The 24553-nt window shown below is 45.9% G+C and overlaps 1 protein-coding gene across 4 annotated transcripts in view; it reads left to right on the top strand.

Moving 5' to 3' along the window:
- Positions 1–24553, top strand: part of tusc3 (tumor suppressor candidate 3) — a 650472-nt gene that overhangs the window by 14215 nt on the left and 611704 nt on the right. The window contains exon 2 of one of the 4 annotated variants that reach the window (XM_072496837.1): positions 8908–9080. The exons of the other annotated variants lie outside the window; for them this stretch is intronic. Within the exon in view, the coding sequence (XP_072352938.1) occupies positions 8973–9080 (108 nt within the window). The 5' untranslated portion in view covers positions 8908–8972. The remainder of the gene's footprint in view (positions 1–8907; positions 9081–24553) is intronic. 4 annotated transcript variants of the gene reach the window in all.

A 24553-nucleotide genomic window follows, 5' to 3' on the forward strand; every position in this document is an offset into this window, starting at 1 on the left:
CCAGGTGCTCCAGCTTCTACAGTCCAAAGATGTGCAGGTTAGGTGGATTGGCCATGCTAAATTGGTTGCTGGATTGCAGGGATAGGGCAGGGGCCTGGATAGGTTGCTCTTTCAGAGGATCAGTGCAGACTCAATGGGCCAAATGGCCTCCTTCCACACTGTAGGGATTCTATGATATAAAGATACATGGGTGTAGTTACAAGGGCACAGGTTGGCATGGTTGATATGAGATGCTAAGAGGGTGGGTACAGAGGTACAAGTTCACCCACTAAAGGGGTGGGTACAGAGGTACAAGTTCACCCAGAGTGAATGAGGGTTATGGGGTGGGTACAAGACATGAGTTGGCATGAATAGCGTATGGTGATTTTGAGGGGCAAGGACTGCAGGGATGTTTCCTGTTTTATTCTGTATATTTAAACATTTTGAACATGGTGCCAGATCCTCACGGCAAGCCTTCTTCCAAGCTGCCTCTGCATTCATTAGCCTCTCACATAGAAAATAGAAGCAGGAGGAGGCCATTCAGCCCTTCGAGCCTGCTCCGCCATTTATTATGATCATGGCTGATCATCAAGTTCAATACCAGATCTCGCCTCTTCCCCCCCCCCCCCCCCCATATCCCTTGACCCCTTTAGTCCCAAGATCTTTATCTAATTCCTTCGTGAAATTAAACAATGGGCGGATTATCTATTGGCTGACACCGAAATCGTGAAAGACGACTGGGCGGAGAATCAGTTCCGAAGCCAAAATCGTGGCAGGTGCCGATTTGATGCCAAATCGCAATGTTCCAGCACCTCGACAGTGGTATCAATGCGTTCCGGAATGCACGTACAGTTGACACGGTTTGTATATCAATAGCAAGCCCGACACAGTATCCTCGAGGGCCTCCGTGATTCTCCGCCTCCGATGGGCCGAACTCCCGAGGGCGTGGTTCACTTGTGTTTTTAAAAATCGTGAAACCGACGTGGCGGCTGCTGAGGGAAAGAGAGGGCAGACTGTAGGTGTCTAACTTCGCCGTACTTTGCTGACAGTTGTGCCGCTGCTACTGAATCTACCCGGTCTAATCCTGTTAGAATTTTATAAGTTTCTATGAGATCTCCTCTCACTCTTCTAAACTGCAATGAATAACCACCTTAAGTCTTTCCTCATATGACAGTCCCGCCATCTCCGGAATCTGCTTGGTAAACCTTCGCTACACTCCCTCCATAGCAAGAACATCCTTCCTTAGATAAGGACACCAAAACTGCACATAATACTCCAGGTGTAGCCTCACCAATGCCCTATGCAATTGTAGTAAAACATCCCTGTCACTATACTCAAATCCTCTCCTATGAAGGCCAACATACCATTTGCCTTCATTACTGCCTGTTGTAAAGTTTTTCTGCTCTTCAGTTCTTTTGGGGTTGCCTGCCCGGAATTCTAATCCAACCCACCTCCCAAACCAATAATCCCACACCTGGGGGTCAAGCCATTTTAAAGGTTGTGCTATCCTGTCCATGGCTACTTTCTTTCCTCTTTCAGTGTTTCATGCTTTCACACTTCAACTTAGACTCCCCAACCTACACCCATCACCCTCTCACATAGCCTAAACAAATAATCTCCAGCATATCCCAACCACTTTTAAAATATGTCTTCTACTTGAACACGCCCAACCAACTTCATGTCTTCATACATATTATTTTACACACTTGCCAAAGGGAACATAACCTCTCAACACCACACATTGACACCCATGTAAATATCAAATTCTAAACCTCTTTATTACATAGATTTTTCAATGAATTGAATGTTTGGTAAAATATATTTTCCAGATTTCATATGTAGTTTACAAAATTACTTAATACATTATTTTTAATGCTTTGCATTCATTAATTTTAATTCCCACTCTTAATCATAAATATGCAGTTATGAAACCTTGCGATTTATAATTGAAGTGACTCTTCAATTACATTAATTTCTTTCTACCATTTAATCTGTTATGCATTTATTTAGTTAAATTTAAGCAACCTAAAATATATGAATACAGTAATGCATTCTGTATTGCAACATATAATTATCTCTTTATCAAATACATCATTGAACTTTGCATGAACAATGCTTCAACAAATGGACTACAAATGCAAAATATCCACTGGTTTATTGTTACTTCCTTTGAAAAGAAATAAAGAAATTTGTGTTAGCTAATACAGCATTAGTGCTGACATTTCTATGATTTGACAACATATGGCCTTGTGGTAGCTGTCAGTCAGTCAGAACCCCCCCACAGGTCCCTCTGTTCCTGCATCCCTTTAGAATTGTATCCATTGCCTCTTCATTCTTCCTACCAAAATGTATCACTTCACACTTATCTGAATTATATTTCATCTGTTCTGTGCCCACCCATTCCATCATAGAATCGCTATAGTGCAAATGGAGGCCATTCAGCCATAGAGCCTGCACCAATCTTCTAAAAGAGCACCTTACCCAGGCCCAATCCCTTGCCCTATCTTCACCTGATCTTTGCACACTTGCATGGCCAATCCACCCAACCTGCACATCTTTGGACTGTGGGTGGAAACCGGGGCACCAGAGGAAACCCATGCAGGCACTGGGAGAATGTGCAAACTCCGCACAACCACCTGAGGTCGGAATCGAACCCAGGTCCCTGGCAATGTGAAGCAGCAGTGCCAACCACTGGTCCGCCCCAGTTCTGTCCTCACAGTTAACAATACTTCCAAGTTTTGATCAAGTTTTGTGTAATGTACACGTAATGTTCTGTTGTTGGCAGGCTTTTAAACTGCTTTCATTCAAACCAGGACAGTAGCACTTTGAAATGTTTCATCACGATAACAGTGGGTATCAACAGAAGACAAAGTATTTGAATGTTGCAGAGTAGGAAGATCTTAAATCTCGTTAGAAAATTGTGAATATTGTACAAGCCTGAAAGGAACAAACAAAAAGGAATTTATACAATAACACAACAACTAAACTATGTAAGGTTGGCATAGCCCCAGATGACCATAGGCTGGTTTCCCCTTTTACATGGATAGCTGACTGGTGGTGATTTAACCTGAGCATCACTACACCTCAGGCAAGAGGCAAGGTTGAGAAGGCAGGCCTTTATGAATAACCTCATGAATAACCTCATGAAATACTAAACTATGTATTTCCTCAATGTCAGTACATTTACACACTAAGCAAATTAATTTGAGGCAATCGTGGACAACTAAAGCTCTGCAATAAATACCACCTGTACGAGTTGAATTACAAATATCAGAATGGAAACACTGTTGAACAAGTGTAATTCAGCATAGTGAAAACCAACAAATTATTTTCATACCAGTGTTATTTTTAAACGTCTGTTTATTGGAGCTTTTCAACTTTAACACATATTCGCACAAAACTAGCAAAAGCGAAAAGCCAGCTACAGCTGTCAATGTACAATAGATACAGCCCACAACAGCAGTCAATGCAATGTTAGGAACAGCAAGACCAGATGAATCGGGGACAAAATCCCCAACAGGTTCCACCATGGGTAAATGACCCATCGGCACCTGAACAGGCAACAATTTAGGCCTGCAGCACACCCATAGGTTAAAAACAAAATTACAGAAGAAGAAAACAATACCTGAGAATCCCAGTACTATGGGGAATTTGGCTAACTCTTACAGTGCAATGTGAACTCTTCTCCAGGCCCAGACTGTCACAGGCAGCCACCCTCACATATGAGATGGTAAAAGACAAATATGAGGAAAGGACCGGGCACAACCAGACCCATGTTAACAATCCATGGTCTTCATAGAGAAAGAAAAGAGAGAGCAAGAACAAGATCTAAGAGTGAAGAATTGAACCCCCACAACTCAATTTCCCAGCCCCAGGACCAAGGTCAAAACAGATCATCAACGAACCACCAACACTGTTCCCAATATGGCAAAAACCAACCTTGGGATCAAGACCCAAGATTTGAGGAAACTAATCTGTTCCCAGTCAGAAAGACGAGAGGAGGACCCACACCAGGATGGGAGGACCGTCAGAGCCCTGGGAGGAACAGCCAGTCTACTGCCCCCCTCCCCTCCCCGAACTGTGGGACCCCTCAGATCTGCCATTACACTTCAAAACAATGACCAGCCTACCAACCACCATGTGGGCCTGCCTAAATCCCAGGAGGAGAATAACCAAGGAAAAAGACAGGACCCTACCTCCCTACTTACACCTTCTCAATGTCTCTTGATCCCTTCGGATCACCCCCAAGGGAGGTGCCACCGCCGGAGGATAATAATGACTGCGACACAGGTAGAGCAGTTGATGTGGTGATTATGGATTTCAGTAAAGCGTTTGATAAGGTTCCCCACGGTAGGCTATTGCAGAAAATACGGCGGCTGGGGATTGAGGGTGATTTAGAGATGTGGATCAGAAATTGGCTAGCTGAAAGAAGACAGAGGGTGGTGGTTGATGGGAAATATTCAGAATGGAGTTCAGATACAAGTGGCGCACCACAAGGATCTGTTCTGGGGCCGTTGCTGTTTGTCATTTTTATCAATGACCTAGAGGAGGGCGCAGAAGGGTGGGTGAGTAAATTTGCAGACGACACTAAAGTCGGTGGTGTTGTCGACAGTGCGGAAGGATGTAGCAGGTTACAGAGGGATATAGATAAGCTGCAGAGCTGGGCTGAGAGGTGGTAAATGGAGTTTAATGTAGAGAAGTGTGAGGTGATTCACTTTGGAAGGAATAACAGGAATGCGGAATATTTGGCTAATGGTAAAGTTCTTGGAAGCGTGGATGAGCAGAGGGATCTAGGTGTCCATGTACATAGATCCCTGAAAGTTGCCACCCAGGTTGATAGGGTTGTGAAGAAGGCCTATGGAGTGTTGGCCTTTATTGGTAGAGGGATTGAGTTCCGGAGTCAGGAGGTCATGTTGCAGCTGTACAAAACTCTGGTACGGCCGCATTTGGAGTATTGCGTACAGTTCTGGTCACCGCATTATAGGAAGGACGTGGAAGCTTTGGAGCGGGTGCAGAGGAGATTTACCAGGATGTTGCCTGGTATGGAGGGAAAATCTTATGAGGCAAGGCTGATGGACTTGAGGTTGTTTTCGTTAGAGAGAAGAAGGTTAAGAGGAGACTTAATAGAGGCATACAAAATGATCAGGGGGTTAGATAGGGTGGACAGTGAGAGCCTTCTCCCGCTGATGGAAATGGCTAGCACGAGGGGACATAGCTTTAAACTGAGGGGTAATAGATATAGGACAGAGGTCAGAGGTAGGTTCTTTACGGAAAGAGTGGTGAGGCCGTGGAATGCCCTACCTGCAACAGTAGTGAACTCGCCAACATTGAGGGCATTTAAAAGTTTATTGGTAAGCATATGGATGATAATGGCATAGTGTAGGTTAAATGGCTTTTGTTTCGGTGCAACATCGTGGGCCGAAGGGTCTGTACTGCGCTGTATCGTTCTATGTTCTATGTTCTATGACACGGGGTCTGGCCTAGCCGAGTGCCACCATAAGAATAAAGACATGAAACAACTAGTCTCTCGGACACCGTGACACCACCCACCCCCATTGCAAGGCTAGGTTTGTCCTGTGCGAAATATGGCAACTGTAGAAACCTTCCCGATAGGGGCCACCCTAACATCAAAAATGAAGGATATTACCCCCCCCTCGATAAGCAGGATAAAATACAGTCCACCTGGGCCCGAAGAAGAATAAGCACAGCCAAAAGAAAAGCATTATATATGACTACCTTCATTGAACATAGCAAGGACAAAACTAACCTCACCACCCATCCTTCAGTCCTCACCCCGCTCTGGCTCTGCACATCCTTCTACTGAGGTTATAAAGGGATAAAGAAACTGTACACAAATCCCGCATACAATATTGAACTTAACATTATAACCTTTATTAATGTATGAGAATTGACACTGCAGACATCATAACCAAATAATGCACTTCTTTGCAAGGAGATAAAATAACCACGTTAACAAACAACATAGTTATCAGGAAGTAAAGTCCAGGATCACAACTGAGAGCGAGGTAGTCATCAGAATAAACGATCACTCCACTCACACATGAAGAAAGTAGGCATTAAAAAGGAAGCAGGATGTAACAGAAGGATTTCAATGATAGGAACATGAGCTTCAATACTTCCAACCTGCTGACACAACTGGGCTCAGCAGTCAGTAACTTAGGCTCCCGTAGTGGGGGACAGCCCGGCCAGCTCGGGCAGTCCCACCCCTCTCGTCCAACACCTGGAACAGGAATACCCCAGACTTTGAAGAAATAATTAAAAATAGATATTGAGCTGCCCAGTATGCAGATTGAGATTCTGGAAACATAGCAGCCGGGAACCTGTCCACCACCTCACCGGGGCCACCAGGCTCATCAGGGCCCCTCTGCGGTTCCCCATCGCCCTTGGCTGCACCCCTCAGTAAGGGTGAAGGACCATGCAACAGGACCTCAACCGTGCGGAGGCAAGCTTCCACCAGGGACAGTGCCATCTTTGCCGCAAGAACCTCCTCGTGTGCCACCACTGCCTTCATAAAGACACTTTCCAACTCCTGAAACTGGCTTTTGACATCCCACACTGCAGATTTAAACCATTCAGATGGATTAACTTTATCACTGACAGCCATCATCTGTCGGCGAAACACATCAAGGAAGGAACCCTACCAAAAGTAGTTGCACCACCAAAGACAGGGCCCCACTCCAACTTATTTCAGATGTCATGAATCAACGAGGATTAGAGCCTTTCAACTCTACTCTAAAGCTGAAACACTGACCTACAATTCTTCGTACATTACACTAACCATGTAGACCAGGAAAACAAAAAACAAATAAGTGCCGAAGGATAAAAATGAAGATTGAAAGATGGGTTCGGCTAGAGCTTGCAAAAACACAGTTTTCTGCTTGGGCTCACAGCATGCGATCCCCCCACCAATGTTGTATTGGTGAAATTATTAATGTGTAAGCACATGAGAAATTTTCCTGGTTTTCCTTGCTGCAGTGAATATGGGGAATGTGAATAGGTAGGAAGCTCACACCTATACAGAAAAATGTATGATTTTCCTTCAAATTGAGGAAAAATGGGATGGGTTCCTTTAGAGGTGTGAACTTTCATCTGCCAACTTTTCCCACACATACAATGTTCTGGCAGTCCACTGCACCGAGATGTAGATTCAATAAAAGCTCCTCTGGAGTCTTGACATTGCTGTTAATCTGCATCACCAGCGTCACAATCAATATTTAAATGTTGCTGTTAAAAAGCCTTTGGCAAGAGAGTTTCTTTGGGGAAAAAATATACAGGAAAAATAAATACAGAATAGAAAGCAAAAGTGATGTGAATGCTCCGTCTTCTAATTTGCACCGTGAGAAAAGATTCCCTCTCAACAACTGTGAACATGCTGAAACACCTCATATTTTCAGTTTTCTAACAAGCTGGTTCTGTGCATAAATTATCCTCAAGTGAGAGATGAGAAATAGGAATACCATGTTGGAGACATACTTGGAGCTGAGGAGGAAGAAGGGAAAATTTAGAGAAATGCAGTCGTATCTGTAAAATAGGTTAACAAAATTTGTGACCGAGAACCAGAGGGCAACTTCTGGAATAAAGAAACACAAATGTAAAACAGCATTTGGACTATTCAATTGAATGCCAAAGAAAAGAGTTCAGAATAACACTGGCACAAAAATATTAAATCAAAATTGTAATATATTAAGGGCAGCACGGTGGCGCAATGAGTAGCACTGCTGCCTCACGGCGTCAAGGTCCCAGGTTCGATTCTGGCTCTGGGTCACTGTCTGTGTGGAGTTTGCACATTCTCCCTGTGTTTGCGTGGGTTTTGCCCCTACAACCCAATGATGTGCAGGGTAGGTGGATTGGCCATGCCAAATTGCACCTTAATTGGAAAAATGAATTGGGTACTCTAAAAACATTTAAAAAAAAAAAATTGCAATATATTGAAAATAACTATGGGGACGCTTTGGTTTAAGGAATGGAAACATCAGTGCTCCTTGATTATGCTGGAACCTGACAAAATAGCACTTTAACAAAAGTTGTACTTGACATAAAGCTCAATTCATAGGAACAAATTATATATTTAATATATTACAGATATATAGGGAGCAATTTAACCACCACGTCGCACCCTGTGTGAATCTGGACGTGCCGGTGAAATATCGGGAAAGGCCAAAATTGAGATTTGAGCTGGGTGTAGATCAGTTTACTATCTAACTGGCCTGTCCCAATGGCAAGTTCAGGATCACACCTAAATATGGCGAGCATATCATTGACTCCAATTTGCATCAATTTCCATCTCATTAGCAAGCAAGATTGTAGTTGAATCGAACGGCCTTCCAGGAATAATCCAGCTCCCAAGTGAGAAATGAAACGAGCGTGTTTAGTACTCCTTTTTAAAAATGTGAAGCTGGAGCAATGGCTGCTGAGGGGAACTGAGGAGGTGCGTAGCTATTTCCGTTTTCCGGCATGCAGCTCAAGGGCACTGGAGCTGCTGCCCATGTACTTGTGGGCGGGTGGAGCTGGGATGCGTGGCTGAAGCGTTCCAGGTCGGGGGTTGCCCTGGGCTGGGGGAGGGGGTTGAGTGGCTTTTTGTCTGTGAGGTCTTCAAGTCATCTTTAAATATTATGGATACCCATAACGGGGGCAACTAAAGCCACTGCCTGTCTGTCCTACCAAAAATTTCCAGTATAGAGCCCTGTTCTTGTTTATTACTGAAGGTCATTTCAACTCCCTTTGACTGTGAGCAGCCTCGAGCTTCACAGCTGAAAGGTATTGCTAATAAGGAATTGGCCTTGTTAATTGTGAGAGCACTTCACAGCTGCAGGTTGTGCTTGCTCCTTGTGGCTGAAAGTGCTTGAATGCTGCTGTTGCTGTTTGCTTCTTTTTCTATGGTTGTAAAGAAGGACACTTTTTTCTAAGATACCTTTGTCCTGGAACACCGGGTTTGGGGATGTACGAGTCCAGAAGACAATCCGGTTTGAAGCATGAAGACGCTGCGGGACTTGGTGCGCAACATGGTTCCTAATGGGCCACCTGATGACGCCATTGAAGAAATGCTTTCGCAGATGGCTGGTGCCTTTGTTGCTGGTGTGGTGAGTGCTGCATGTAGCTGGCATGTCACTGCGGGTTAAACACACTAGAAGTCAAGGATATCCAAATGCACCTTGAGCGCTAGTAGAATATACGTATTCCAGGATTTGGTTCCGGTGGGATATGGCCATGTGGGAGGGCCTGCACAGCTGCGGTTTCTGGACGGAGAATGGCACTGATATGTAGAACAATTGAAGCATTGATGGACAGATCATTTCTACGACAAAGCTCTGGACATGATAACACATTTTCAGCCTTTTCTTTTATTTCTGTTGAGGAGCCTGCGAGGGATGATAACGATTGTTTGGGTTCTTTTTTGAAAATGAGCTGATATAGTTTTGTACTCGTATTAATATGGAACGGTAATGTTTTCTTGTTGTTTAATAGTTCATGCGATATGTGGAATGTTATGGAGTTGATTTTTCAAATCCTTCTAACTGTTAACCGTTTAATAAACAAAATATTCTCAAGTGGGTGTACGTGCCATGTCTCAGACGATGATTATTCCATTGCATTTCAATCAAGCTCTGAAGCATGAACAGTTTGCTTGACCTCCTGGAAGTGTCAGTACTATAGAGGCAGCAGCCAATAATCAAACACTAAAGAGCTGGGCTTTAGCCCTGGGAATATCCTCGCGACCAAAGGGCGAGTGTGTGGATCGGGTGGGCATCAGATCATGATCTCCCTAATGTTCCCGCAAGGGGTCTGGGTTTATGCTCCTGCTGTGATGGGGGATGAATGTGCACAATGAGGTTTTCCAGCATAACCGACTCTGAGAGAAGGCGGGACACTTTTGTTAAACTACTTTCCCCTGAAACAAAACACAGTTATCGAAGAGAAAAGCCAAGAACGAAAACGAACGAACGAATAAATCAGTGCAAACAGCATTTAAAACAAACAGGAAAAACAGTTTCTCAAACTTCGAGCAGAATGTTCTCAAGTTCGCAGCAGTCCTTTCCTCCTGGCGAACTCCATTGCATCCTTGGGCGACTCAAAGTAATGGTGTTGGTCCTCATGCGTAACCCAAAGTCGCGTCGGATACAACAGTCCAAACTTAACCTGCTTCTTGAACAGGATCGACTTGACTTGATTAAAGCCTGCCCTCCTCTTGGCCACCTCCACGCTTAAATCTTAGTACACCCGCAAAATGCTGTTGTCCTACTTATAGCTCCGCATGCACTTGGCCCACTGGAGAACGCGCTCCTTATCCAGGTACCTGTGGAACCTGACCCCCATCGCCCGAGGGGGGGGTCTCCCTGTCGCGGCTTCCTCGCCAACGCTCTGTACGCCCGATCCACCTCCAACGGTCGGGGGAAAGCCCCATCTCCCAGCAGCTTCTGGAACATGTTCGCCACAAACTTCCCGGCCTCGGCCCCCTCCGGGAGGCAACAATCCTTAGGTTCTGCCTTCGGGACCTGTTCTCCAAATCCTCTACCTGTTCTAGCAGCCTTTTTTGCCGGTCCCTCAGCATTCCCCCCTCCATCTCCACCGCCGTCTGGTGTTCCTCCTGTTCAGCTAGCACCTTCTCCAGTTTCTGGATCGTCCGTTCCTGGGCATCTAGCCTCTGCTCCATCCTCCACCGTTTCCTTAATCGGGTCCAGACATTCCCGTTTCTGTCTGGCGAAGCCTTCCCGGATGACCTGCATGACCTCCTCCAGTTGATGGTTGGGCCGAAGCCCCAGGGGTCTTGTCCGCTGCTGTAGCCAACACTCCGCTCGAGCCTGTCTTTTTGTTTCTCCTCTTTCGATCCCTTCGGGCTCTGTGTTCCATAAACCAATATATACACCAGGCACTTGTGTGGTTAATGTAAATACAGTTAATTCACCAGTTATGTGTAGCCACGTAAAATGGCTGCGTTCCGATTAATCTGGCAAAACCCAGTTTGAAATGGCTAACCCGAAAGACTGCTGGGAAAAGCAGCTAACAAGACACAAGCAGGCAGCTGCAGACAGTATTGCATATTCGGCTCTGGGGAAGTTAGCCCAGATCGATACTCAGGGCTATCAACAGCCCATCAACCCAGGTATTTGCAGTTACATTCAGGACTGTTTGCAGCCCATCTATTCAGACATCTGCAGTTAAATCGGCTATCCCCGGGAACAATTGCAACATATTAGCAATTGAATACCGGGCCAGACCTGTCGGTGCCTGCAGTGGCCGAAACAAAGCCAGGTGAACGACCACCCCCCGGTCAAGGAATCGCCTCACCATTGGACACATCGACCCCAGGGATTGGGGACAAATCCAATCACTTGGGACTCGGGGTCAAGGGCCGCCCCGGGAGGCGGGAAGCCCCTGGGCCCTATAAAAGTGAGGGGCCAAGTTCAGATCTCTCTCTCTCCTCTTCGCCTGCTCGAGACCTTCGCAAGAACAGCAACCGGCAACTGTAAGTTTGAATCCAGCGATCGCTATCCGGTAGAGACACCTAGCCACCGACCTGTAGCAGCCTTTTGAATCCCGCGGGCCAGATCTGATTGGACAAGCCATTCGTTTCCCTGACCTGGTGGGCTCTTCCTAAGTTAAGTATTGGCCAGTAGTGATAGGTTTATTATATAGATAGTAGTATTAATATTGCTCGTATATAATAAATGACCGTTGTTTTAATCCTTACTAAGCGGTGTGCTGTATTATTAATCATAACCTGAACTTGAACCACGTGGCTGCATCATAAAGATACCTGGCGACTCGTGAGCAAAGGTGACGTAATCAGAGCCAATAGACTAAGGCTAAAAAGAGCAACAATGTTCTGTGTTATTAACCCTGTGGGTTTTATCTGTGGGCCATTGTATGGCTTCACCCACAGGGGGAGATGTTGGAGCATGTACGGGCTCAGCCCATGGCTCCGCCCCTTTGAAGGAGTATAAGAGTAGCTGGCCTGTGGGACTGTCCTCAGTATGTACCAGTCGCAGGCAGGCAAAGTTGATAGTTAATTAAAACCACTGTTTTACTCCGACACGAATCCTTGAGTGAATTGATGGTCGCATCAGCTTAATTAACTATCTGAACAAAAACAATTATGGAGTCAGCCCTCAAACCTGACAGACTGGAGCTCGATCCACAGGCCGCGGAGGCGAAGGAAATTTTTTCACACTGGCTGTGGTGTTTCAAGGCCTACCTTGCCGTGTCGTCAACGCCATCCGTCACGGACGAACAAAAATTGAGTCTCCTCCAAGCACGGGTGAGTCACCGCATTTCTGTGCAACTCGAAGAGGCCACCTCATATACCATCGCTCTCGCAATCCTCGAGCGCATCTACGTGCGGCCTGTGAACGAGGTCTATGTGCGACATTTTCTCACTACTCAACACCAGCGCCCCGGGGAGTTACTCGACTATCTGCGCGACCTCAAAGCCCTCGCGCGCAACTGCAACTATCAGGCCGTTACGACCACTCAGCACATGGAGCTCGCCGTCCGAGACGTCTACGTTGCGGGAGTCAGATCAAATTACGTGCGGCAGCGACTGCTCGAGAAAGGGGCCCAGGACCTGGACAAGATGGTGAAACGGGCGACTTCGCTGGAGGTCGTTTTCCAGAGCCTCACTGCATTTCCGGCCGAACACTCGACCCCCTCGTGGGCTCCTGACCAGAGACTACCCCAGGCCTGTGCTGCACGCCCACCCGCTCATCATGGGGGGTTGCCTTGTTATTTTTGCGGCCAGCCTCAACACCCTCGACAGCACTGCCCGTACCGCAATGCGCACTGCAACAGTTGCGGCCGAAAAGGGCACTTCGCCAAGGTCTGCCTCGCCAAGCCTAAGCACGCAAACTCTCAGACCCGGACTATCGACTCTCAGGCCCGCAGACCTCGCAATGTGGCAGCGTGGCTGCCGACTCCGACTCTGCACAGCACGTGCGACTCACGGGGGCCGCAATTTTGGCCATCCTCCCCCACGCGGCCGGCCAAGTGCGATCCATGGGGGCCGCCATCTTGGACGCCATCTTCCTCGACGCCGCCACGCTTGATCAACGGGGGTCGCCATCTGCTACGCCGCTCGACGCATACGACCTGCTCGGACAGTCACCGGGGGGCCGCCCCAGCACAGCCGACCACTCCGCCGGTTACCCTCAACTCAGCGCAGTCACCTTGGACCAGTCGCGACCCAAGAACCGCAAGAGCTCAATGATGGCCGTCCGGGTTAATGGGTACGAGACACCCTGCCTGTTTGACTCCGGGAGCACCGAGAGTTTCATCCACCCGGATCTGGTAAGCCGCTGCTCGCTCCCAATATTCCCGGCGCAACAAACCATTTCCCTCGCCTCCGGGTCACACTCGGTACAAATCCGAGGGTGCACTACGGTAACCTTGGCGGTACAGGGCGCTAAGTACACTAATTTCCAGCTGTACGTGCTCCCAGACCTCTGCGCCCCCCTCCTTTTAGGGCTCGATTTTCAATGTAATCTCAAGCGCCTGACGCTTGGCTTTGGCGGACCCCTGCCCCCACTCACTGTGTGCAGCCTAGCTACTCTGAAAGTCGACCCTCCTTCCCTCTTCGCTAATCTCACCGCTGTTTGCAAGCCAGTAGCCACTCGCAGCAGGCGATATAGCATGCAGGACAGAATATTTATTAGGTCTGAGGTCCTGCGTCTCTTGCGGGAAGGAGTAATAGAGGCCAGCAATAGCCCCTGGATAGCTCAGGTGGTGGTCATCAAAAGATGCCCAGACAGGCATTCTTAGTTACAGACCAGGGCATAGAAAGCAGACCCCAAGGAATGCCGCAACCCTAATTCAGATGTGCCTCACTGGAAATTCTGCTGACTGTAGTGGAGGAACATAGAACATATAGTGCAGACGGAGGCCATTAGGCCCATCGAGTCTGTACCGACGCACTTAAGCCCTCACTTCCACCCTATCCCCGTAACTTAATAACCCTTCCTCATCTTTTTGGTCACGAAGGGCAATTTACCATTGCCAATCCACCTAACCTGCATGTCTTTGGACTGTGGGAGGAAACCGGAGCACCCGGAGGAAACCCATGCAGACACGGGGAGAACCTGCAGACTCCGCACAGACAGTGACCCAGCGGGGAATCGAACCTGGGACGCTGGCGCTGTGAAGCCACAATGCTATCCACTTGTGCTACCATGCTGAGGAGGGATGTCCTGTCCCCAAGGGATGGAAACCGGAATTGCCTGACTCACCAACCGTCAGGGGAGGCAGCCGCCAGGTGATGAATGCCACCTGCACTCACCGGAAAACAACCCTGCAATTCAGGAAAAGGATTAATGACCTCATGCACCGCCCGGGTAAGTGAATCTTCGACTCTCCCTTCTCACCTCACTGAATGGGAACTGGCTCATTTTCCTCTGGCAAGGCCACCATCTGTGCTGTCTATGCATAAACGTGCATCGCTACCTGGTGCAGTGATAGCCTCATAGCCCATTGCAGTCTATACCGTCTGCATGTGGAGAGATGAGTGGGGATTTCATAGATTTCATAGAATTTACAGTGCAGAAGGAGGCCATTCGGCCCATCGAGTCTGCACCGGCTCTTGGAAAGAGCACCCTACCCAAGCCCACACCTCCACCCTATCCCCATAACCCAGTAACCCCACCCAACACTATGGGCAATTTTTGGACACCAAGGGCAATTCAGCATGGCCAATCCACCTAACCTGCACATCTTTGGACAGTGGGAGGAAACCGGAGTACACGGAGGAAACCCACGCAGACACGGGGAGAACGTGCAGACTCCGCACAGACAGTGACTCAAGCCGGGAATCGAACCTGGGACCCTGGAGCTGTGAAGCAATTGTGCTAACCACCATGCTACCGTGCTGCCCACACGGTGATGTGACACACACACAGCTCAAATTGTGGAAGGGTCATTGGTGTAGTGGGCAACAGCATTTTCTGCTGATGGCATGCCCCAAACTGCCAGTCCTTCTATATGCATGAGCTCACTGCTCTGGAGGGTGCTGCCGAAGAACCCTTGCGGACTAGCTGTGGTAAACCTTTCACATGGCACACAGTAGCTAGGAGGTTGTTGAAGACTGGCATCATGCAGATGTCACCTGAACTCAATTTCTCTCAAACCTACTTCTCTCCTTGTGCAGAACAGGTTCAAGTGTGAGAGAGGATAGGATGGGGGCACCTCACACCATTTGAAGAGCGGGCTGCTGAGCTGTTAGGGTAGATTCTGGACTGGTAATCTGCAGACAGTGAAGGCGGCATCTAGCCTTCATCCAGTAAGGAACCATGCTTACTGTCTTGACATAGAACCCTCAGGGTCTTGCTTGTGCAATGTTGGAGGCAGCTCGTGTCGTCATTCACTTTCTCCTTCTCCGACTCCAGTTGCCAGCCAGGAGAAGGTCCTGACCCTGAAGCCGAGTCCTGCATCAGTTCCAACACGCAGAGGACTGAGGACAAGTACGATGAAGACATTACACCTGCAGGGCTGTCACCACAGTCACCTGTTCCACCCACCAGCCCAGAGAAACGTACATCGATAGGTACTAGATCCAGCTCAGGCAAGGTCTCATACACTGGTAGTCACTTCGCTGACATGTGTCCGCAGGAGAAGGAGGCAGGACAGCCAATGTCACCAGCACTTGGAGAACTCCGAGATGCAGTGGCAGGAAATACAAAATAAAGTACTACTGATATCACTATAGTGGTACAGGTGCACTATCATTGCTGATTGTTGATGCACACAAGTTAATATATGCATAGTTGCAGTTTAAGGAGGTCTGCTATCTTTCATTTTGTTTGTTTGCTTTAATGCCTGTGCACACCCCTATAATCAAGGGGACAACACTGCCGAGGTCTTTGTCTCTTCTGGATCATGCATGCATAGGGAGACATCAATCTTTGCCATGTCCCTTGCGAGCCTTGTGCGACAAGTCTCCCATGCTCACTGTTCCCTTGCTCTTCACAGCCTTTTTGCTACAATCGCATTTGCCTAGTTAGAATGACAGGTTTGGCTTCCCTTCTAGTTGTCCAGTTGAGCTGACCTGCAGCTCCGCCTATCTGATGATCCTGCTCCTATTCAGTATTTCCATATCTGGGCTTAGAGGCTCGGGGGTAAGTCTGGAGCAGCCATGACACGCATCACCTTTGAGGTGTCATCAAACATCTTTTCCCTTCACCCCATTATCATTGATATCCCACCCTCCCCCCAATGTCACTGTCAACCTTCCCATGGGTCATCCTTGGTCACACCCAAAAAGCTTGTCCCTTTCGCTGTTCGCACCTGGCAAGGTACACACCATACCCAACTAGTTTGTGCTTGCATAACTCAACACACAAGTGTCCAAGATTAAATGTGATTCCTTCATTGAACACATTTGCAAAATAATCCTCAGTGTGAGAAGAATTGACAACCAATTTAATATTGTTAGTCGGGTTTGCAGTGTATCGTATTTACATATATTAATATGCAGTGCCCTGTTCTTTGCAGACAAAAAGGTTGCAATCCTGGAGTGAAAATCTGGTCTTTTTACTTTCTCGAATAAAAATCTGTGACATGGTGACTATAACAATCCCAGAGAAGAGGGGGAATTGCAAGTTAAGCGAAGTATGATTAGTTCATATAAAATTATGATGACTCATGGAAATTTGTAGTCTTTTAATGTTTTCCCTCAAACTCTAAGAAGAATTTGAGTTTTCCCTGAACTCACCATAGCCTAGACAAGGTGCTGAAATATATTAGCAGGGAAGTGCGAACAGTACACTTAAACCATAACATGATGGGCAGAGTTATTACTGATTTAGGAAAGGCAAATGAGAAATATGTCCGAGGTTTTGAGGATGCAATTAGTAGAATTAGGAGGATACAGTGAAAGTAGTGTATTTGGTTTTCAGAAAGCATTCAAAAAGTGGGTTGAGGTTATTACAAAAAAATAGGACTCATGAGATTTGGGTAATACATGGATGTGGACTATGAATTGGTTAACTGTCAGAAAACAGAGACTAGGGAAAAATGGAACATGTTGGATTGCAGTGGTACTGCAAAGGAAAAAATGGAACATGTTTGGATTGGCAGGGGTACTGCAAAGGTCAATGCTGAGGTCTGAGATAATCATAATCTTTAAAAAAAAAAAAAAAATCCTTACATTGGAAGTTCTGACAAGGTCAGCATTTAATGCCTGATCACTAGTTCCTTGAGAACGAGGTCGCCCTCTTGAACTATTGTGGTCTGGCTGTGTTTACTGCCACGCCAACTGTAGGGGGTGCACTCACCGCACATGCAGTTGCAGTGCCTCAATGTCACTATCAGTACACCGCAAGTAGCTGCCTGAATGAAATAATGTCATCAGCTATAATGTTGAGTGATGTAAAGATATTGTAACAAGTGCAGCAGCAATAAAATGTTTTTTTTTCAATTGTTTCTCTGATGTGCAGAATCTTAAATGTTGTATGATCTCACTGCTAATGCCATGGATAAGAATTGCAGTTTTCATTGAATATTCAACTCCAAGACATCAATTAAAAAATCTTGAGATGATTGTCTTTCGGTCCCCACAAGCGAGGTAACAGGACATCGAGTGGGAGAGGTGCAACGAAGACTTGGGAATGGGGTGCCAAGTGAGGCAGCTAGCGATCTGGGTGCAGAGTGCTGTGGGGTCGCGAGTGTAGTGATGAGGGGAAAGGTAACTTCCAAAGGAACAACAATGGGCTTAAAAATGAAAGAGCAGAAACATATTTAAGGAAAGATTGAAAGCTGTATGGTTAGGCAATGGCCATGTGATATCCTAAAAAATGTGCCATGTTTAGGGAAAGTTGTGATTAAAAACAAAGTGAACTGTGGCCACATTCAGAAAAGTGTTTGTGTCTTCTGGAAAGCAGCGGTTTGTTACCAGCTTTAGATATCCTTTATTTCAGAATGGCAGAAAAATACAGTGCATAAAAGGCCCTCCAGCCCATCGAGTCTGCTCCGCCGCATGAAAGGCACCTGATCTGCCAATCCTCATCCCATTTGCCAGCACTCGGTCCATAGCCTTGAATGTACTAAATGAATACTTTGCATCAGTGTTCACCAAAGAAAAGGACTTTGTGGAAGATGATTCTTGGGTAGGGTGTGTGGACAGTCTGGGTCATGTTGACATTGAAAAGGAGGAGGTATTGTGTCTTTTAAAAGATATTAAGGTAGATAAATCTCCTGGGCTGGATGAGATTTACCCCAGAATACTGTGGGAAGCAAGGGAGGAAATTGCTGGGGCCTTGACTGACATCTTTGTATCCTCATTGGCTACAGGTGAGATCCCAGAGGACTGGGGAATAGCTAATGCGGCACCACTGTTTACGAGAGGTAGCAGGGATAATCCAGCAAACTATAGGCCGGTGAGCCTCAAGTCGGTGTTAGATAAATTATTGGAGAGAATTCTCAGGGACAGGATTTATACCCATTTGGAAACATATTAACTCATTCGCGATAGACAGCATGTTGTGAAGGGGAGGTCATGCCTCACTAACTTGATCGAGTTTTTTGAGAAGGTGACAAAGATGATTGATGAGGGGAAGGTGGTGGATGTTGCTTACGTGGATTTCAGTAAAGTCTTTGACATGGTGCCACATGGCAGACTGGTACTAAAGGTGAAGTCACATGGAATCAGAGGTGAAGTGGTAAGATTGATACAGAACTGGCTCAGTCACAAGGCAAAGGGTAGCAGTAGAAAGGTATTTTTCTGAATGAAAGGCTGTGACTCGTGGTATTCCACAGGGATCTGTGCTGGGGCCTCTGTTGTTTGCAGCATAAATACACGATTTGGAGGAAAATGTAGCTGGTCTGATCAGTAAGTTCACTGATGACACCAAGGTTGGTGGAATGGCTGATAGTGTTGAGGATTGTCAGAAGATACAGCAGGACATAGATAGCTTGGAGACTTGGGCAGAGAAATGGCAAATATAGTTTAATCCAGATGAATGTGAGGGAATGCATTTTGTGAGATCTAACATAGAGGAGAAATATCCCGTAAATGGCAAAACTCTAAGGAATGTAGAAAGTCAGAGAGATCTGAGGGTGCAGGTCCACAGATCTTTGAAAGTGGCAACACAAGTGGACAAGGTAGTCAAGAAAGCATACGGAATGCTTGCCTTCATTGGACAGGGCATCGAGAATAAAAACTGGCAAGTCGAGCTACAGTGGTATAGAATCTTGGTAAGGCCGCACTTGGAATATTGCACACAATTCTGGTCGCCACACTACCAGAAGGATATGGAGGCTTTGGAGAGAGTGCAGAGGAGGTTTACCAGGATGTTGGTTGGTCTGGAGGGTGTTAACTATGCGGAGAGGCTGAATAGACTTGGACTGTTTTATTTAGAATGAAGGAATTTGAAGGGTGACCTGATAGAGGTCTACAAGATTATGAGGGGCATGGATAGAGTAGATGGGCAGGCATTCTTTCCCAGGGTGGAGGGGTCAGTCACCAGGGGGCATAGGTTTAAGGTCCATGGGGCAAAGTTTAGAGGATATGTGCGAGGCAGGTTTTTACACAGAGGGTGATGAGTGCCTGGAACGCGTTGCCAGGGGAGGTTGTGGAAGCAGATACATTAACGGCATTCAAAAGGCACCTTGACACATACATGGATAGGATGGGTATAGAGGGATAAGGCACAAGGAAGTGCTGAGGTTTTTGGCAAACGTTGGTATCATGACCGGTACAGATGTGGAGAGCCGAAGGGCCAGTTCCTGTGCTGTATTGTTCTTTGTTATTTGTTAAGACATGCCAAGAAGTGCTCATCGTGGTACGTTTTAAAGGATGTGAGGTAACCCGCCTCTACCACCCTCCCTGGCAGTGCGTTGCAGATCGTCACCACCCTCTGGGTAAAAAAGTTTTTGCTCAAATCCCCTCTGAACCTCCCGCCCCTCACCTTGAACTTGTGTCCCCTTGTAACCGAACCTTCAACTAAGGGGAACAGCTGTTTCGTATCCACCCTGTCAATGCTCTCATAGTCTTGTACACATCGATCAGGTCGCCCCTCAAGTCTTCTCTACTCCAGCAAAAACAACCCAAGCCTATTCAACCTCTCTTCATAACTAAAATGTTCCATCCCTGGCAACATCCTGGTGAACACCTCAGTGTAATCACATCCTTCCTATAATGTGGCGACCAGAAAATCTCACAGTACTCCAGCTATGGCCTTACCAATGTTCCATATAACTCCAGCATTACTTCCTTGCTTTTGTAATCTATGCCATGATTCATAAAGGCAAATTTACCATCTACCTTTTTCACCACCCTATTAACCTGCCCTTCTGCCTTCAGAGATTATTATAGAATTTACAGTGCAGAAGGAGGCCATTCGGCCCATCGAGTCTGCACCGGCTCTTGGGAAGAGCACCCTACCCAAGGTCAACACCTCCATTCTATCCCCATAACCCAGTAACCTCACCCAACACTAAGGGCAATTTTGGACACTAAGCTCAATTTATCATGGCCAATCCACTTAACCTGCCCATCTTTGGACTGTGGGAGGAAACCGGAGCACCCGGAGGAAACCCACGCACACACGGGGAGGATGTGCAGACTCCACACAGACAGTGACCCAAGCTGAAATCGAACCTGGGACCTTGGAGCTGTGAAGCAATTGTGCTATCCACAATGCTACCGTGCTGCCCCTATCTATTTACAAACACGCCAAGGTCTCTTTATTCCTCAGGACTTCCCAGTGTGGTGCCATTCATTGAATATTTCCTTGTCAAATTGCTCCTTCTAAAGTGTAACACCTCACACTGTTCAGGATTTAAATTCCATCTGCTACTTTTCTGTCAATTCGACCATCCCATCTATATCTTCCTGTAACACATGATGCTCAGCCGCACTGTTAGCCATCTGGCCTATCTTTGTGCCATCCACAAACTTATTGGTCCTACCCCCACATTGTCATCTAAGTCATACATATAAATGATGAATAATAGGGGACCCAGCACAGATCCCTGTGGTACGTCACTGGACACTGACTTCCAGTCACTAAAATAGCTATGTGTCATTACCCTCTGTTTCCTACAGCTCAGCCAGCTTTGAATCCACCTTATCAAGTTACCCTGAATCCCATATGTATTAGCCTTCTTTATACATCTCCCATGTGGTACCTCGTCAAATGCTTTGCTGAAATCCAGGTAAACTACATCAACTGCACTACCCTCATCTACACGCTTAGTCATGTGCTCAAAAAATTCCGTTTGTTAGGCATGACCTCTCTGACAAAGCCATGCTGACTATTACTGATCTAACCTTGCCTCTTCAAGTAGAGATAGATTCTCTCCTTCAGAATTATCCCCATTAGTTTCCTCACCACTGACGTGAGGCTCACTGGCCTGTAAGTTCCCTGGTTTATCAAGTGAGAGGGAGAGAAGCCTCGTCAAATATCTCCCCTTCTGCAATAATTGATGTATTGTGATAATGCTGAGATTTCTATACATCCAGAATCTACAGGAAATGTTGCCCAAAAAGAGGTGTTTAGTTGAGTTTAATTAAGCAGAAACCTTTTGGGAAATGTTTGTAAGACTACTTTTAACTGTACAAATATTGTTGTGTGTTTAAGTTTTCTTTCATGTTTGTTAATAAATGATTTTAAAAAAAAAGTACCTAATTATTTTTCTTTTCCAATTAAGGGACAATTTAGCGTGGCCAATCCACCTGACCTGCAGATCTTTGGGTTGTGAGGTGAAAACCATGCAGACACGGGGAGAATGTGCAAACTCCGCACGGACAGTGACCCAGGGCCGGGTTCTCAGCGCTGCAGTCCCAGTGCTAACCACTGCGCCAAGTGCCGCCCAGTTACTAGATGATTTAATTTAATGTTTAAAATCTCCAAAGTGGTATTGGAGTTCTTGCTTCTGACTTCAGTGCACATTCCTTCTCGTAGTAAAACACAAATTGCAAATTGTTCTAATGGCTTGATCAAGTTTTCCTTTGGGATTTGTTCAGCCCGGCAATGCCCACCTGCCACATATATGTGTAGTGAAGGAAAATTCAATTGTGGTTTTCATAATGGTAGAAGAGAAAATATTTTCAGGGTTATGGGGAAAAAAACAGTGGCGTGGTATTGGCTGAGTGACTGATACAGTTGGCACCGACACTGTGGGTCCAATGGGCTATGATTCTTTGTGTGTACTGTAGAGGGGAACATCCAGTTGTGCCATTCCCATGCATCTGCTGTTCTTGTTTGTCTAGGCGCTGGCAGTTATGGATATGGAGTGCAATGTTGAAAGAGCATTGGCGAGTTTCTGCAGTGCATCGTATAGATGATGCACACTGAAACCACTGTGCAAATCTGATGGTGAGACTGGATACTTAAGTTGGTGAATGGGGTGCCAATCAAACAGGATTCTTTTTCCAAGATGCTTTATAATGTTGTTGTAGCTGCTCATATCCAGTCAAGTGGAGAAGATGGTAGGGATGGCAATGCCATTAAATGTTAGGGAGAGATGGTTAGATTCTCTCTTGTTAGAGAAGATCATTGCCTGCCACTTGTGTGTAGAAGCCTGAACATTGCCCAGGTCTTGCTGCATGGGGACATGGATTGTTTCAGTATCTGCAGGGTTACGGAATCGTAAGTGAAAATCCCACTTCTGACCGTATGTTAGAGGGAAGGGTAATTAATGAAGCAGCTGAAGTTTGTTGGACCTGAGACACTTGTATTATTCCTTGTGTCTGAATAAAGCTCGTAGTCCTACAGTTGAACTAGATGCTTTATTGTGTAAGTTCGTTCTCTCTCCAGAGCTTATACTCGATGCTACATGCCTGTGTCCTGCTCACTAGCTGACGTTCCTGTGAAGAGTCCCCCCCCTGACTTCCTGTCTGTCTATTATATACATATCTGGTGCTCCCTCTAGTGGTTACTTAGTTGCAGTGTACTTACATTATCCCCTTGTGTATATACAGTGATGCATATCACTACATCCCCCTTTTTTATTTTTACATATTTTCTGTACGTGGTTAAAGAAAATGGTACAAAACAGGTAGATAAATGATGACATGTACAAGTTGTGATGATATTTATGATTATACAAAGCCAATTAATATTTATGAGATCAAACTTTATGAATTTATTCGGTTGAGTTTTTTTTCATCTGTTGTTGATGTGGTGATGTTGATATTGTAATTTCTTTGTAAATGTCATCAGTGTTCTTGTGTTTATGTAACCAACAAGTCATCACAAGGTGTTTGAATGATTGAATCACTTTTGTTGGCTGACCTGGACTTTTACTGTGTTTGCGGTATTGATTCTGTATGTCACCCGCCTTGTCTGACCATGACTTTTTCCTGTGCTTGCGGTATTGCTTCGTGCTGGCATCTGCCTTTAAAACTGGTTTGCTTGTTTGTTGTGGAGCAGATATGAATTTGAGATTCGTTGTCATGCCATGTGATGTTTGTACTCTTACCATTATTTTGGACTGTGCTGTTACATTGTCCTTCATATGCAGAGTTGTACCAGGTTGTGCAGGTCATTCTTTCATTGTTGTTTTTGTCGTTGTGTTTGTTGTTTTCGTTGTTGTTCTTGTTGTTCTGGTTGTGCTTTGTGTTTTTTTTTGTGGTTTCTGTTGTCATCCTTCTTGTTCTTGTCGTTCTTGTCGTTTGCGTTGTGCTCAATGACTGTTCCTTGTGGATAATTTGAGTCTTTCTCAAAGTTGTTGGTATCCGTGTCCTTTGTGGTACCTGATGTTTCATTGAGCTTTTCGACTTGAGCTATGTGTGAATGATCTGATGTTTCATTGATCTTGGTGACATCAGTCATTTGTGGTTGACTTGATTCCTCTTTGATTCCTTGATGCTCCTGTTCTGGAGTCAACGTCGTCAAGATTTCAGTTTCTTGTAGGTTGTCAAGAGTAAATGAGGTTTTAATTGATGTGGTCTCACTAGACTCATGAGTGGTTGTGCTTTGATTGTCAAGTTCTTTTGTACAGACGAGTTGTGATCTTGTGTATCTTGTCTGGGAATTGTGATTTCTTTGTCACTTGTCTCACATACAGTGGGTATACTTACATTGTCTTCTTGTTGATTATGTGTGCTGGGTAGACTTTCATAGTCTTTTTGTTGTTCACGTGAGCTTGGTCGACTTTCATAGTCTGCTTCTGGTCGCTCAGATAAGGTGGATAGACCTTCATGGTCTTGTTCATGCATGTATTTTGCTATGGAGTCTTTAGTTGCTTCCATTTTTGAGTCTGTCAACGAGCTTGCTGTGGAGGCTTGCATCGCTCTTTCTGTGGAGTCTTTCAGCGCTCTCTGTGTGGAGTCTTTCAGTGCTCTCTGTGTGGAGTCGTGCAGTGTTCTCTCTGTGGAGTCGATCTGTGCTCTCTCAACGGAGTCGGTCAGTACTCGCTGTGTGGCATCATTTTTTTCTTGCGTATTTAACAGGTTGCTGTCATCCAATGTATCGACGATCTGCCATTGCATCATGGTATTGGATTCATCTACCATGAGTAGAGTCGTGTTGAGCTTTTCAACTATGTCGCTGATGCTTTTAGGATCATATCCGAACAACTCAGCCATGTCTGAGTAGTATTCTTCAATATACAAATTCTTTTTTTTTGT

Source organism: Scyliorhinus torazame, chromosome 3 (genome assembly GCF_047496885.1).
Source record: "Scyliorhinus torazame isolate Kashiwa2021f chromosome 3, sScyTor2.1, whole genome shotgun sequence".
Classification (NCBI taxonomy): Eukaryota; Metazoa; Chordata; class Chondrichthyes; order Carcharhiniformes; family Scyliorhinidae; genus Scyliorhinus; species Scyliorhinus torazame.